The sequence below is a fragment of the Thermobia domestica genome, chromosome 9 (genome assembly GCF_964235325.1).
Source record: "Thermobia domestica chromosome 9, izTheDome1.hap1.1, whole genome shotgun sequence".
In the NCBI taxonomy this organism is placed as follows: domain Eukaryota; kingdom Metazoa; phylum Arthropoda; class Insecta; order Zygentoma; family Lepismatidae; genus Thermobia; species Thermobia domestica.
In genome coordinates, this window is record NC_137462.1 from 232,885,171 (window position 1) to 232,901,471 (window position 16,301).

General features: G+C 36.9%; 1 protein-coding gene across 1 annotated transcript; it reads left to right on the plus strand.

Annotated features, from left to right (window-relative positions):
* The first annotated feature begins 628 nt into the window (after positions 1-628).
* On the plus strand, positions 629-15,053 carry LOC145660615 (uncharacterized). Its single transcript, XM_081725890.1, has 4 exons — positions 629-930; positions 10,698-10,869; positions 12,548-12,644; positions 14,924-15,053. Exons 1-4 carry the CDS (start codon positions 799-801, stop codon positions 14,967-14,969), a joined length of 447 nt encoding a protein of 148 aa, XP_081582016.1. The 5' UTR covers positions 629-798; the 3' UTR covers positions 14,970-15,053.
* The last annotated feature ends 1,248 nt before the right edge of the window (positions 15,054-16,301 follow it).

Genomic DNA, 16,301 nt, shown 5'->3' on the forward strand with positions numbered 1-16,301 from the left:
TGAAAAACGCATTTATATAACCCGTCATTAAGCCGTTATATGCACATGTGCATTTGCATAGATGAGGCACACGTACATAACCCGTGATTAAGAAGTGCACGTGCACATGTGCATTATCATGGATGAAGCTCAGATTTGTATATCTCGTGCTTAAGCCGTTATGTGCACATATGCAGTTGTGTGGATGATGCACACGCACATAACCCGTGATTAAGAAGTGCATGTGCACATGTGCATTAGCATGGATGAAGCACACATTTATATAACCTGTGCTTAAGCCGTTATGTACACATGTGCATTTGCGTGGATGCAGTACACATTTATATAACCCGTGCTTAAGCCGTTGTGTGCACATGTGCATTTGCACAGCTACTGCACATGTGTATGACACATTCGTAATACCGTGCAAGTGTATTTAGTTTCATTCTGCTAATATTTACATTAAATATGGCTATAGTATTTTTAATTGAAAGTTCAATTTTTTAAAAATTATTATATTACTCATTCTAAATAAACAATATAATGTAACCTGCATTTTTCGAAGGCGTAAGTACATTGGAATAAATATTCAATCAGATAAATCGACACGCTATAAATAGGCTCTCTCAGTAGCATAAAAAATGTGCAGTGTTCGCTTTGATGTAATAAATGACGTGAGAACCGAATAGACATGTGTCTGATTATATACATACAAAAAGATATGTAAATATAATAATCTTAATAAGATTATTATTGTTTGGAAGTAAAATATTATTTTTCTCTATTAGTTATTAATTTAATTTTTATTTCGAATCACGCATGCGCACTGGTTGGAGCTGTGTATTAGCCATGCACGGCGCGCTTATTTGTGTGGTCGGGTACGAGCTGTGGTGTGGTGGTGTTTGTCCAATGTTGTTGAAGGCGAAGAATTCAACATTATATTATAATCAGGTGAGTGATGAACTTAATTTTACTGTAATTTGTAAAATTTAATAAAGCACCCGTTTAAATAATAAAACTGGTGTTAATGTTGCCGTATACACATGCATCCTGTTCTTCTCAAGCAGTATTTATTAGTTGACATTTTATGTTTTTGGAGGGGACATTGAAGCTATAGATATACATTGAAGGCACTGTCATGATTTGCATCTCTTTAAAGAAAGATCTGCAAGAGTCATTATCACGTAGTCCTTTTAACATGAAATAAATTATGCATACATAACCCTACATTTGAAAGGAGGTAGTGTTCCAACGGCAGAACCTCCGAGATAATTTACAATCAAATCAAGGTATGCTAGTATCATTACCAAATCCAGAATGGGAATTAGGGGTAATAGTTAAAATAGGGAAGGTTCTAGATTACTGGTCCCCCATATAGATTAGTAGCTGGGTAGGTTTCTTTCTGTACTAAGTTTATGCATTTAACTTATACAGTATTGCCGAGCGAGCGTTAGCGAGTGAAGGCGGGTTAGAACCCCGCAGGGCACGTTGTTTTCTGTCTTTATTACTGCTCAATGGGAAGGGACCAGTAATCAAGAACCTTGCCGTTAAAATAGAACCTGATCGTATGCATGTATTTTTCTTGAGCCATCTTTTAAGAAAGGTATAAAGGCATTACTCGAGCAAACGGTTCTATGAAATTTACACGCATTTATTGCATTTTCCGGTTTCTTTTTGCAGAACATGCACTAAATGAGGAGCTAATGCATAAACCACGAACCAACTTGTCTAGGTGGCCACTAAAAAGCACGAATGCTATCTAACCGAATCAGGGCAGGAGCGCAGCAGGAGGCCCGAGCGGATCAAAGGGGTGCGTTCGTAGGGAGCAGGCGGGTCAGCAACAAGGGCATACGCATAAACGAGGATAGTGAAAACATACATTAAATATCTGCAATAATTTTTACCTTCAAAAGCACTTATATAATAGTAGTAATTCTTAATTTCAAAATGGCTTCACTGCTTTCCCGCGTACAAATGGTCTGCTGCGAGGAGAAATTCGTATGCTCTGAATTTTTACTTTTCTACACTTACCATGACGCTTGAAAAACTATAATACGACGCTCTTTATCACACGTATCGACGCTCTCTAATCGTATGCTTACATTATATCTATCGCAGTCGTCCATTGCTAACACGAACGGAACTTTCCCGCAGTTTATTTTCACCTTCTTCGCATTCTTGTATTCTTCCGCTTCAGTAAATAGTTACATGTAGAATACGTTCACTACCATTGAAAATGTATTTCAATATGATATCCACTGACAGAAATTACTTATATTTACACTCTGCTTCTTTTACGAAAAGTGTTTCACATCGTATTTTACCTATAAATTTTGTTTTCGGTAGAACCGCCTGCTCGAGTGAACCCATACAAGCATTTTTTTGAAGACCTTACTGCAACATGCAATATTTAAAAAGGATATCTGAATATAGATCGAATTGATTCAGGATATAGCTTAAGGGCAACTCTTTACTGTAGGTCTCACATGTAACACCTCCACTGTGACTTACTTCACAAAAGATAACTCTGCGAGGCAGGGTTGGTTTAAACCAGCTGGTTTTTCAGAAAAAAAAAATGGTTTAAACAAGAAAGAAAAAAAAAGAAAAGAAAAATGTTTAAATCGTGTGAACTTTATGGTGACGTTTCCACATATCAAACCATCCGCATTACGTTTATCTACTTTTCACCTTTTAATCGAGGGGTCCCGTGTTCAATTCTCGGTCCATCTTTCAGGTGTAAAGCAAGTAGCAATTCGAGGTGTCTCTTTAAGCGAAAGTCTTCTCCGTGATAACGTTGGTATTTCATAAGGAATTTAAGCCTAAACATACGAAATAAAACCAAGTTATATATTTCTACTTGTTTTATAAAGAAGCCAAGGCTGCTTAAACATATTGATAGAAATTGGCAAAATTTATCAACTGCCTACGTAGCTTCCAACATCAGCTTGGATTTCACTTTGTTTTAATTTTATTGAATATCTACATACCCAATTTTTAATTTAATACCTCAGTTTTAGCCTAGTGATTATGATATGTTGACCTTCAAATTTTACACACAAATACATTTAAATAACAGGATTTTCCCAATGGAGTTTCCCGATTTATATATATCATCATCATCATCATAGGTATTCTGCCTTTATTGGCAGGTCACTTGCCGCAGCTGAGAAGCTTCCATGCTCCACGATCCTCCGCTAACCTTTTCGTTTTCGCGTATGATCTTTCTGTTTTAATATCATCCATTAATTGTAGTCTCTTTCGCCCCCTCCCTCTCTTTCCCGCCACCATACCCTCTAGGACGTCCCTCATGATACAATCTCTTCTTAGGCAATGTCCTAACCAGTTTCTCTTCCTCTTCCTAATAATATCTAAAAGCGTTCTTTTCTCACCCACCATTTCTAACACTCTCTCATTCGTTTTCCGCTCGACCCAACTAACTCTTTCCATTCTTCTCCACACCCACATTTCGAAGGCTTCCAGTCGATTTTCGTCACCCTTACGCAATGTCCACGTTTCCGCCCCATACAGCACAACACTCCACACGAAGCATTTTATGAGTCTTTTTCTCAACTCTTTGTTCAAGGTCCCACAAAACAGACTTTTCTTTCTTTTAAAGGTTTCTTTCGCCATTCCTATCCTTGCTTTTATTTCACGTTCGCATTTCATGTCATTACTAAGAACACTACCCAGGTATCGAAAACTATTCACTTGTTCTATTTTCTCCCCTCCTACTTTTATATTTGACACAGACCCCTTCGTTCCAATCACCATGGCTTTTGTCTTTCTAACATTTATTTTCATCCCATATTCTTCAAAGCCCCTTCTCATTTTTTCTAACATTTTATTGATTTTCTTTTCAGATTCTGCAACAAGGGCCATATCGTCTGCAAATCTTATGCATCTAATCATTCTACCTCCTACCGAAATGCCATCATCATCATGTAGGCTCTTTTTTACTATCTCTTCTAGATAGACATTAAATAGTGCTGGCGAGAGGCAGCATCCTTGTCGAACGCCCCTTCCAATTGTAGTCTCTTCCGTCAGTTCTTCCCCTATTCTAACACTTACTTGTTGGTTCATGTATAAGTTTCTTATGAGTCTTCTATCTTTCCATTCCAACCCTATCTTTGTTAGAACTCCCAACAACAATTCCCAATTCACGCGGTCAAAAGCCTTTTCTAGATCAATAAATACAACATACACCTCTTTCCCTTTTTCTATAAATCTTTCACCGATCACCCTTAATAATCCAATAGCATCTCTTGTGCCCTTGCCTCTTCTGAACCCAAACTGCTCTTCCTCAACATCTTTATTTGTTCTTCCATATAACCTTCTGTTCAGTATTCGGAGCAGAATTTTAGCTGCATGAGATATGAGACTAATAGTTCTATAATCCTTACATCTCTTTGGGTTCGATTTCTTAGCCATCGGTATCATGATCGTTTTCAGAAAGTCTCTTGGCCATTCTCCTGTTTCATATATTTCATTGCATATTCGCCACAATTCTTTCTTTCCCTTGTCTCCTATATTTTTTTATGAATTCAATTGGTATGTTATCTATTCCTGTTGCCTTTCCATTCCTAATCTCAGATATAGCCTTTTCAAACTCATCCCGAAGAATACTAGATCCTTTATCATCCTCGCCTACTTCATTTTCCACTTCAACATTTAGGCTACACGGTCTATCCCTACTCTCATATAAGTCTTCAACGTATTCTTTCCACCTTCCTATGACCTCATTTCTCTCGCTGACTACCTTCCCATTCTTATTTTCTACTGCCATCATGATACTCCCTTGTTTCCTCCGAAATTCCATAGATTTCACCTCCTTGTACATTTCCTCATATTTCCCAACTCTTTCTAATTCTTCTATGTCCTCGCATTTTCTTTTGTAAAACTCTTCCCTCGCTTTGTCTGTTTCTCTTCGTAATTCATTATTTAACTTTCTGTACATCTTTCTGCCCTCTTCTGTATCAACCTGTTTCCACATCTTCCTCTCCCTCATTTTCTGCAACATCTGCTCTGTAACCCATGGTTTCTTAGCAGTTTTGTGTTCGCGGTAACCTACTGCTTCTTCTGCAGCCTGCTGTAAGCAACGTTTAATATGTTCCCACCGTGCGTTACTACCTGCGCCTATCCTTTCCTCGTTTGAACATTTTTCTTCGAATTTTTCAGCGAAACGATTTCTAATTTCCTCGTTTTTCAACTTTTCAGTATTCAACACTTTGTTACCTACTTTTCTTCTGCCTACATTTTTCAGTTGAATATCTACTTCGGCCAGCACAAGATTATGATCAGAGAAAATATCAGCCCCGGGAAGGGTCTTCGCGTTCTTTAAGCTATTCCGATACCTGTCCTGAATTATAACGTAGTCTATCTGATATCTTCCGCCGTCTATTGGCGATTTCCATGTATATCTTCTTCTCTTGTGCTGATTGAACCACGTGTTCCCAATTACTAGTGAATTCTGTCTACAGAAATTCACCAGTCCCTCTCCCCTTTCATTTCTTTCGCCTAAACCATATTTGCCTACGATACTACCTTCCTGTTTTTCTCCCACAACTGCATTGAAATCTCCCATTAGAATTATGCATGCACCCTTCTTCTCCCTATCTATAATTTCTTCTATTTTCTCATAATTTTCCTCTACTTCTTCATTTGCATGCGAAGTCGTCGGTGCATATGTCTGTATCACCACTAGATCCTTCGTTTTCCCTTTAAGTCTTAACATCATAACTCTATCATCAATAAATTCTACTTTCACTACCTTCTCTTTTAAGCGCTTTCCAAGAATTATTCCTACGCCATTATGACCGCCCTTTTCATTACCTGAGTAAAACATTCTATATCCTTCGCTGTTCAATACCCCATTACCTTTCCATCTAACTTCACAAACTCCTACCAAATCTAAATTATTTTGTTTCATTTCTTCTTTAAGATTTTCTAATTTTCCTCCCTGTAACATAGTACGTACGTTCCATGTCCCTATCCTAAATCTTTTGCTCTTCCTTGTCTTTCTTTCTCTGTTTGTCTTCCCCCCATTATTACTTTCTCGTCCAATAGTCCTTCCCAAGCCATCCCCCTCCCGGAGATCCGAATGGGGGGATATTTTACCTCCGGAACTACATTTTGACCTGCGAAAGACCATTGTTCATATGTTCTCTTTTCGCTGCTAGCAAACTAGGGAAAATAGAGTGGTGGTTTCCCGTTGCCTTCCACCCCGCAGTATCCCAGCCGTTAAAGTCACTCTGACCACGCCTGGGACTAATGTCCAAGTTGCCGTACCAATCACTATGATTTCCGCCAACTTGGCTACTGGAGAACTGCTGCCTTCTCCCAGAACACTCTTCGTCTGGCTACTCCATTTAGACCAATTCGGTAGGGGTGGCCCTTCTGGTAGTGAACTACCACCGACACAGCTCTAAATTTCACTGTAGCACGCAATCCTCCCCACCCGACACATAAGTGTCTTCGTAAAGGTGGTGTTTATCGGGGAGGTTTATATATATAATTCTGTATAATGTTTTTACTTGTGTAACTGTTTGTCTTTTAGTCCTTCTGAAATGACTCTTGACTAGGGATGGCCACAAAGTTCCGGTTCCAGAACCGGTTCTTAGGAACCGGTTTCAGACTTGGATCCGAAAGCCCCCAAAGACCCGTAAAGGAGTCACAAATTTCACCTTCAAAACACTGCAAAGAGGACCATGCGCTTGTGCTCTCCCCGCCCAAACTCTCTTGTGCCCCCAGAAAACAATTTTGGTCCACCAGTTTTTTTTTGTTTTTATTTTGGTCCACCAGTGTTTTTTGTTTTTATTTTGGTCCACCAGTGAGTGTTTAGCCAAATGAGTTGGCCAATTTGCCTGTTTAACCATTAAGTTTGCCAGTTACCCAGTTAATTTAGCTAAATGAGACAAGCGGCCGCCACCTGGGTGCCTGCCTGTCGCTTCCACCATTTCATCTAGCACACTGTTCACAGCCTTCCAGCAGCTCGTGTTTAGTGTAGGGATCGTCACAAAGTTTCGGTTCCAGACCTGGATCCGAAAACCCAGTTCCAGAACCGGTTACAGACCTGGATCCGAAGAACCGGTTCCGGACCTGGATCCGAAAAACCTGTTGTTGAACCGGATCTTCTAGAACCGGATCCGTTCAGACCCGAAAAACTGTTCCAACAGGAACCGGTTCTGGCCATCCCTACTCTTGACAATTATAGCTATTAACAAGCAAGCTTATGTAAAGATCAGTACAACGTATTTTTATCAAGAGTCCTTCGTGAGTGAGTCGGCAATCACATTTGTGACCAGTTAACCCCGGTTTCGTGTCCAAATGGACAATTTCTCTTGGATGTCTTTGAAGCTAGAACAGCTGGGGGATAGCCCAGTGCCTAGAATAGATAACTTGGTTTCAAATTTTATGCCCGAATGCAATCTCTTTGTCAAACCAAGGACCATGGGAGGGGGACCTCTCATAATTTGTACGTGAGAGATACTGGCGACCATCATTTTTGTATTGGCGAGTGAGTCTGACTTTGAAATTTTGCGCCCTGTTGTCTGTTATGCTATTGTCATTTTCTCTCTCTCTCTCTCTCTCTCTCTCTCTCTCTCTCTCTCTCTCTGTAATAATGCACGAAATTTGCACTTCACAAAAAAATCAAAGCTCTGTTCAGTCATGTCTTTAACCCGTTATGTAGATTCTTACAAAAAATAAAGTAGTACGAGAAAAAGCACAATCTTATCAAAAAAGAGCTGAGTTTGAATGATTTATGAGTGTTATCTAGTTAGGATATTTTTTCCTTCACTGCTATTAAATTTTTCATCGTCACTTATGAATCTTTGTAAATAGTGAATTGAAAAAATGAAATGAAATCTTTGAGTTTTACGTCCCACGGTTATGCCGGTTAGGCTAAAGGAGACGGTGATAATGAGAGATGAGTAAAATGGTGGAATGAAGAAAGTGGGAGAAAACGGGAGTACCCCGAGAAAACCCACGAGCACGGTGTTTGTCCACCACAAAGCTCACTTGGCGGGGGCTGGGATCGAACCCGGGACCCCAAGCACCAGAGGTGAACGCTCTACCACTGAGCCACCGCGCCTCCCAAATAGTGAATTGAAACTAAATTGTCCACAATAATGTAAATGGATTGTGTGTGCTAGATTTGACTTTAAAACTTGTTTTGAGAACACAAAATTTAAATTTGAGCATATTACAAATGTGATTTGACGCGAAATAACTGTGTAGTAATATGTAAGAAAGATATGGTAAAAATTGAAGTGTTTTCTTTCATAATACTTTCATTTTCTTAAATGTGGGAAACTAGGTCGTATCTACATACTATAATTTTTCCGCTATTTTTGGAAACTAATAGGAAGTTTTTAATTATGTATACGACAAACGCCATGAGATATTTATTATTTGTCCACACGGGCCAGTTAATTTATATATATTAGTATGGCGCTAAATACGTTGTACAACTGTTACGTGTTACACTACCGAAAACGTGAGAAAATTAACTTTAAGGATCCATGGCTCCAGTACTATGGGACCAATCGTGGTCGGGTCAAAGCGTCACATAGGAACTAGTATGTGTCCTATCCAAATATCCACGTTTCAGAATCGTGCGGCATTTGCGCATCAATTTCTGTACAGGCAGTTGATTAGTACTTCAAATTTCCGGAGCATTTCCGAAATGCCTCTCTAAGCTTTAATGCGCAAATGCCGCACGATTCTGAAACATGGATATTTGAATAAGGCACACACTAGTTCCTAAGTGATGTTATGCAGGGCTCCCAGCTGTCCTCTTTTTCCTATTTTTTCTTATTTGTTTGGAAATGTGTGTATATTTGTCCTATATTTTAATCTTCTCCTATATTTCCTATATTTTTAGTGATTGCATTATTAAAAATACAAGCCAAAGACAGTTCCAGTGATGATTTAAGTTGCTACATATTAGCAATATGCTAAATAAGTCATAGCATTTTTTAAGGGACAAGTCACTAATCCTCACTATTACTTTTTTTTAAAAAATTTGCTCTTTACTATCCTCCTCTGTTCATTTTTTTTTTTCTGTTTCCTATGTGCTTATTCTTCCTCAATGAAGCTTAGCTGAGGAACCTTACCGTGCTCCAGACTCTTGTAACGCAAGCTGTGTTAGCATTTTCTTTCAGCAGTGTGTGCAGCAGTATTGTTTCGGCATTAAGGTGTGTTGGTATTCACCAACATATCCCAACGTCTTCCAATATTGCTGTACATAATATGCAAGGTCCACACGCGTCCTGGAAACCCTGGAAATAAAAGTGTTTCGTAAAAACGTCCTGAAAAGGTCACGGAAAACGTCCTGACGAGAACTTTCTGGAACTTCAAGATTTCCATTGAAAGTCAATGAAAATCCTCAATGTTGTTAGAAGCTCTGTTGTATCTTTTCTAGAGCACAAAGGTGAAAAATCCAGGAGTCTGAAATAGTTACCTATAATGAGCAACCAAGACAATATTACGTGAGTAGACATTTATAGACTTTATAACATTTCAGAAAATAAATTGTTTTCACAGAAATTAGTTATGTAGCGCTCCCTAGCAGAATGCTCCCGATTTTTGGTGACTGAATTTGATCTAACTTTGACCTAAGTTTTCCGGAGATACATAGATTATCTCCACTTTATAGGTTCAGATTCGCGTACATCCTGTATGAGATTTACCATTGTTATTTTTTTTTCCTACTAGATAGCACCATTAATACTCCTCATTGTGAATATAAACAACTAAAAGTAGTACTGATGGCACAGTCCGTCAATCTTCTATTTCAGTGTTCTAACTTATTAAATTAAAAAAAAAAAAAAATTCGTCGCTTTGCATGAGTAAGGTTGTGAATTTACGAAATACATATTTTTCTGAAGTCATGGCAATTGTATTAATTTGAAAGGGATGTTTGTATGATACTTTTTATATTGCTACTCTCACTATTTCATTGTAATAATAGAATATTGAGTGTCTGTTATTTATCTTATTGTGCTCTGAAATTAAACTTCACTTTCTGCTCACTTTTATATTGACTGTTCGCTTCTATATTCATGTGTAAGACAAAAACTTGACATTTACAACATTGGTGCTGAATACTAAATTGTCGTAAGAGTTGACATTTTGAAGTTATTAAATACGTTTCATCCGTATGCATGTTTTTTTCTATAAGTTAAATTGTGTAAAAAGTTTTCAACAACTAAGAATGTATGTGTATATTGACTATGTATATGTATAATTTTATCAAATTTGCAGAATTAAGACACATTCAAAAAGTCACACATTAAAGAATTATCTTCTTTAGCGATCATGGGAACTCGGATAGTACTACATTCCTCCACATGCTCTATGAAGTAAAAACAGTGGAGTTGGCAAAAAATGTAATGCATTTCCTAGGTTGGTTTCTTCAGCAAACAAACGAAAGTAACATTGAAAAAAAAAAACTACCAATAACATTGATTGTTTAAAAGTAAGATGTATTAATCTATCCAAATTGGATCCTAGTTTTCATCAGATTTGCTGATTTATTTTTGCCACCACATTTCACATCATATAAAAGATATGTAACCTTGGCAGATAACTTAATCACAAGAAATAATTTATGGTGATTATTTGCTCTAACATTAACTAAATATTGAAAAATATTATTTATATGCATGAAATTTTTTCGCTGCATTAACACAGCACAATCGATACAATGTTACTTTCAGTTTCAAATGTTGGCGAGTGGTGGAAAAACTCCAAAACAACTAGCACAGAATATTCTTCGTCGTGTCGTGGTGGATGAAGTTGCTGAGCTGTATAGCCTCACAGGAAAGTCGGGAATAAATTGTGTGAGGAAGCTGTCGTTTGTGGAGACACAAACCTACAAGTTTATTGTTGGTAAGAGTTTTTTGTGCATTTTTTTTTAAATCGTGATCGCATTGTCTTCAATGCTTGATAGTTTATAGGGTGTTTATTGGGAAAGGGCAATAATTAGGTTGTGCTCAAGCATGTCCAGAACAAGAAGTCCATATAAACTTTGTTTCAGGGATATTACTATATGAATTTGGTACATGTGGACAAGGAAATGTGTACATTGGAGTTACGTTGAAACAGTTTCATTAATTTTATGTTCCCGCTGTTATTTACCAACACTGTACACCTTTTCTTTCAACCACCCATACAGTAGCCCAAGGGTGTTAGAACAGGTGCCTAGGTGGCCATTAGACTAGCCCAAAACATCCAATCCAACGACTAGTATTTTGCGTGAAGGCACTGGGTGATAGTCGAGTGAAAACGGTTCACCGTCCATTTGGTATCACATGATGCGTAGAAAGAATACTATCCTCCAAATACGGAGGGAAAGTATTTTGCAAAAGATGAAGGTATGGTGCACTGTCAACACGAAAGTTCCATCTGGTAACTGTTCGCATGAAGCATGTTGGTTTTCCGCGGACCATTGGTGCCAATTATGAGTAGTGTTAATCCTGTAGTATCCTCCTCAGTCCTCTTTACATTAGTTACCATTCTCGTGTCTTATAGTATCACAGTACGCATTTCAACATAATTGCAGTGTACCCTTGTCACCATGCATTAAACTTCATGTAGTGATATATCTGAAACAAAGGTTTAAAACGTATATGTTTATGTAAACTTGATTGTTGTAGTCGACAAATCTGACCGCCTCTCAAATTATTGACCTTTCCTCCTGAAGCACCCTGTATATTGTTTCTTTTTGAGTAACAAATTGTTCTTTGATATAAAATATACTGTTTTGCAATAGAATGTAAGTTGAGTGTTTGTAGTAACACAGACCCCACCAAAAACAAAACAAACAGAAGAAAAGTGAGATGAGTACAGTTATGTTTAATTATTTCAATAAGTGAGGAATTTTTAATTTGATAGGTTCTTTTTCTGGCGTTAGTAGAAGCCATAAAATTCTACTATATTTACTCAATTATACCGCTAAATTGTTCCAAATTTTATTACCTTAAAACAATGATTCTCATTATAAACAATAATTTTGAAAGGCATGTGAAACATGGCCGTTGGTTCAATTCCAGATCACACAAAATATTTCCAATCCTCTCCCCACATTATTTAAACTTGTAAGACGAAAATATCATACGTCGTATATGCTTTGTAATGACTGCACTTTTTTATTTGCTTAAAAAGTCACTGACAATTGCTGCAAATGATAAAAATGTCAATTAGATTGAGAGGGGAGTCATTGGTGTGGTGAGTGACTCACTGCTGGGAATGAAAATTTCAGTAATCTTCAATACAGAGAGGCAGTGGAAGGGGGGGAAAATCGGAGCATAAACTTCTCTGTATGCTGTATGCGAAATAGTTTTTCTTTATCTGTTCCGTATAAAAATTGCGTGAAGTATTATACTCTCGTAAATACAGCAAATATCTCATTACCAAGGTATCATTCAGACGGAAAAGGATTGCATACCAAAATTGTTGTTAGGGTTTCTCTTTCTCACTTTTGATGTTCTTATTTTAGGATTTAAGTTTACTAATGAATGTATAATTTCATATATATCAACATAGTCATATGTACATTTTTTTCTAGCATCTGCAAAGAAATTATATCCTGAGTGTTCGGAGGAGCAAATCAGGGAAGCGATAAGTGATTGGCTGCACCACGCCAAAACAAGGAGGTCACGAAGGTACGTATCACCTCTGATGTTTGGTTTTCATGTATTCGTAAGCCTTTATTTTAATATTTACATGCAATTTTGCAGCAGTTTTCAAAATAAGAACGGTTAACAAGTGGTCTCCAAGCTTTAAATTGTCACTATAATCTACATCAGAAGTCGGCAACAGGGCGGACATTTTTGCATACTTGGGACCTAGCGGGCAAGGAGGTGCGGAACTGTGCTTTTACCTTGAAATATGTGCGAGTAGCTAACGGAGTATAAAATGTGTTTGCTCTCGTAGGTAATTTATAAGCAGAAAAAAAAACCTTTGACGCAGTCATTCTTTCAACTTTATTCTCTATAATTTATACGCACCTATTCTCAACGTGTATATTAACGCTCTCCAGCGGCGTTCTCATTTTCAAAGGGGACACTAGAACAAAACTGGGCGATTCGGGGGTGTTTGAGATTTCATGATCTTTAAGACTTTTTTCTTATTCTGCGAGAACGATTATGTATTTTACAAACTATTAGAAATTTGTAGACTTATATGACACAAACAAACTTTTTCTTTTTTTTTAAAGGTTAATATCGACGGAAAAGAGAGGAACATTTCATTTTTTTTTCGTCTTGTACAGTGTTCAATATAAATATCGCAACTCGACTACAGTTTTAAGATTTTATCTTATGCAATACATTTGAAATCAATGTTCTGCAGGTTGCTGCATAATCAATCTAACCTTAAACTAACGCCTGATAGGCAGGTAACCAGCGAAATATTGATTTCAAATGCATAAATTAAAGTATTGTACTACTATAGAGTTGCGATATTTATGTGGAACACTGTACCACCTGATGATAAAAAGAAATTGACTCATTGATAGTAAAAGAAATGTTTCTTAAGAATCTTACTAGTATTGTTTAAATTCAAAATGTACATTATATTAGTTGAAAAAAAGAAGAAACCTTTACGTCAGGATTGCAACGCTGAGTTAGGAAGGAGGATAATCCGATGTCCCGTCATTGCACTATTCGATTTACAGGCACGCAGACAGAGAATATGGATTTTGCCGATCGCTTATCTAGGATATAGGATCTTTTTTTCTTACACAAATTTGCCACTGTGTTTTTGCATATTTTGGGTTAAATTTTAAGCAGTACTTAGTCTTCCAGTGTCTCAGTATCTAGTAACATGACTTGAAATATGAATATCTAAAAAAATTTATTAATAATGCCATTGTACTTGATAGCAATAAGATTTATAAATTTGTTTCACTGTGAGTCATATAAGTCAGGGGCGCACTGACAGGAAGTCCGTCGGATCTGAACCCCTATAACGTTTAATTTGTATGAAAATGAATATAATTTCAAGGGCAGGTACGTAACTTATTTGCATTTCATACTCTAAACCATCCTCGGCCGCTCGCAGAGAGGAATACAGAGTGCACTACTGTATATACTTCTGCCTATCTTGCATAACGTGGTAGAGATCAGCCAGTTATATACAATTGATAATATGGAAAAGGCAACGTTTTTATTGGTTGTTCATGCCACAAAAATAAATCTTTTTCATCTTGCTTGCTTCTCTGAATATTGTTTCTTACTTTCAACCCACTTCCCGTAGCTTAGGTAACATAAAACTTCCATTTGTGCTAGATTTTTCATCGTTATGCGTTGCCTCACAGCTTTCGTCTTCATTTTGAACTTTTCAGAAGGCATTCGAAGTGTAGTGTTTCGATCAACCGTGAACATTCACCTCAATTTCTCTACCAAATTCACTTCTCATAGTTCTTACTGCATCCAGTCTTGAGTTTATTCTCATCCTTCACTGTCCGTACGAATGAGCACGGGGTGAACAAGCATGCTCATACATTTACTCCTGTTGTAATAACTCAGTTTTACGTGTACTTAAACCCACACTTGTCAATGTCATTCAAGGTCAGTGCATTTAGTACCATTTACTCATGAGATGTTCTACCAGTGTTTTCAACACACGTTTGCACAGGATTGCCACCTGTCGATAAAAAGCCAGCCTCGTTTTCAAATTGCTAATTTAAATACTCTTACTGGAATTGATTCAATACCCTAAGAAATCTTATTTCAGAGATGCTGATGGTGGTGATTTATTGAGCTTAAATGGTAGTCTTTAGCTTTGTTTCTGGAGAAAATGGTATGGCATGTATAATTTGGATGGACCATATTTAAATTCTTAATCTCAAACTATGCTAAGAATATGACTGTGATTTAGTTTAAATAGATTGATTTAGTGTCTGCACTTACTGTATTACTTTTAAAACTTCTCTTTACAGGATGCAGAGGACTGAGGCCAAGGATTTATCGGAGAAAGTAAATTAAAAGAAAGAAAAAAAACTACAACCATCTTGTAGATTACTTTTTATATTTAATAAGAAATAAATGTATAGATATATATATAATCAGTTGTTATCAATGTTGTAATACCTACTATTTCCATAAAATTACAGCGGAGTTGCACCAAGTTACGGTTAATAGAATATATAAACATTTTTGCACTTGGATTTTGTTTAAAATCTAGTTTCACTTGTGATTGAGTTGAGGCCACTTTGCTTTATCAAGCATATATTTTAAATCTGAAATAGCTCCATGATGGCTTTTGATGAAATCATACTATGTAAAAGCTATGTTGACAAACCAAGCACTGTATTAAAAGAAAAAAATATATATGCAAACCACAACTGTTTATAAGTTCAGAACCTAATTATTCAGACAAGTATGAGTTTTTTCTTTCTTAATATTTTCAGTATCATATATAGGGGTCGGAAGTTAAAGATAGTTTTTCCCAAGTGCCCGAAGGTAAGAGGAACACCATAATATATGTTAATTTCGGGTCATTTTAGGCCAGAAAATGCTTAGTTTTAAGTCATATTTGGCTTATTGGTCCCCATTTCCCTTTAAGTCTTAACAGCTGGTTTTGTTACTTGACCTTTATTCAACTACAGATTTGCTGCCCATTCTCAATTAGAAACTCTTAAACATAGTTTTCTGTAATAATCTCTGACAATAGGAACCCTTGAATGACTGGAGCAGGTATAGTAGGTATGACCAGACAGTAGATGCTTGTGAGGATTGTCCTCCAAGTAGTTCAAAATGAACAGCAGAAACAGGGCGACGAAAATGCAAATTTGCAATTTTTTTTCTGTTCAACATATCACCAGAATTGTGTATTATTTAAATATTATACACATTAAGTGTATCATTATTGATTTTATCATATTTTAAGTATTTTTTTCCAAATTTAGGTCATTTTCTTAATATGTTTAGGCTTTTTAAAAATTTTTTTAGGTAAGGTCTTCAACTTCCAGGCCCTAATGGTACGATACCCAATATGCTGCATAGCAAAATGAAAAGTCTATAATGATATATGTGTAGGAAGAAAGAAAAATATTGTCTAAATGCTCGTGACAGTGGTTTATTAATATATACGCTACTGATAAACAAAGTTTCGTCAGAGTACCATATTGTCTCGTCTTCAGGTGACGAGAATATGCTGTAGCTGCCTTTTGAGGGGGGGGGATTGGAATATAGAACTTTGGGATTACTGACCTGGAACGTTAATGGTGCGGTAGAGTAGTGCACGAGTCAGTAATTTTGGGTAAGTATATAATTGCTTTTTCGTTACATGTAACTCTGTTACTTTTCAAGAAGACG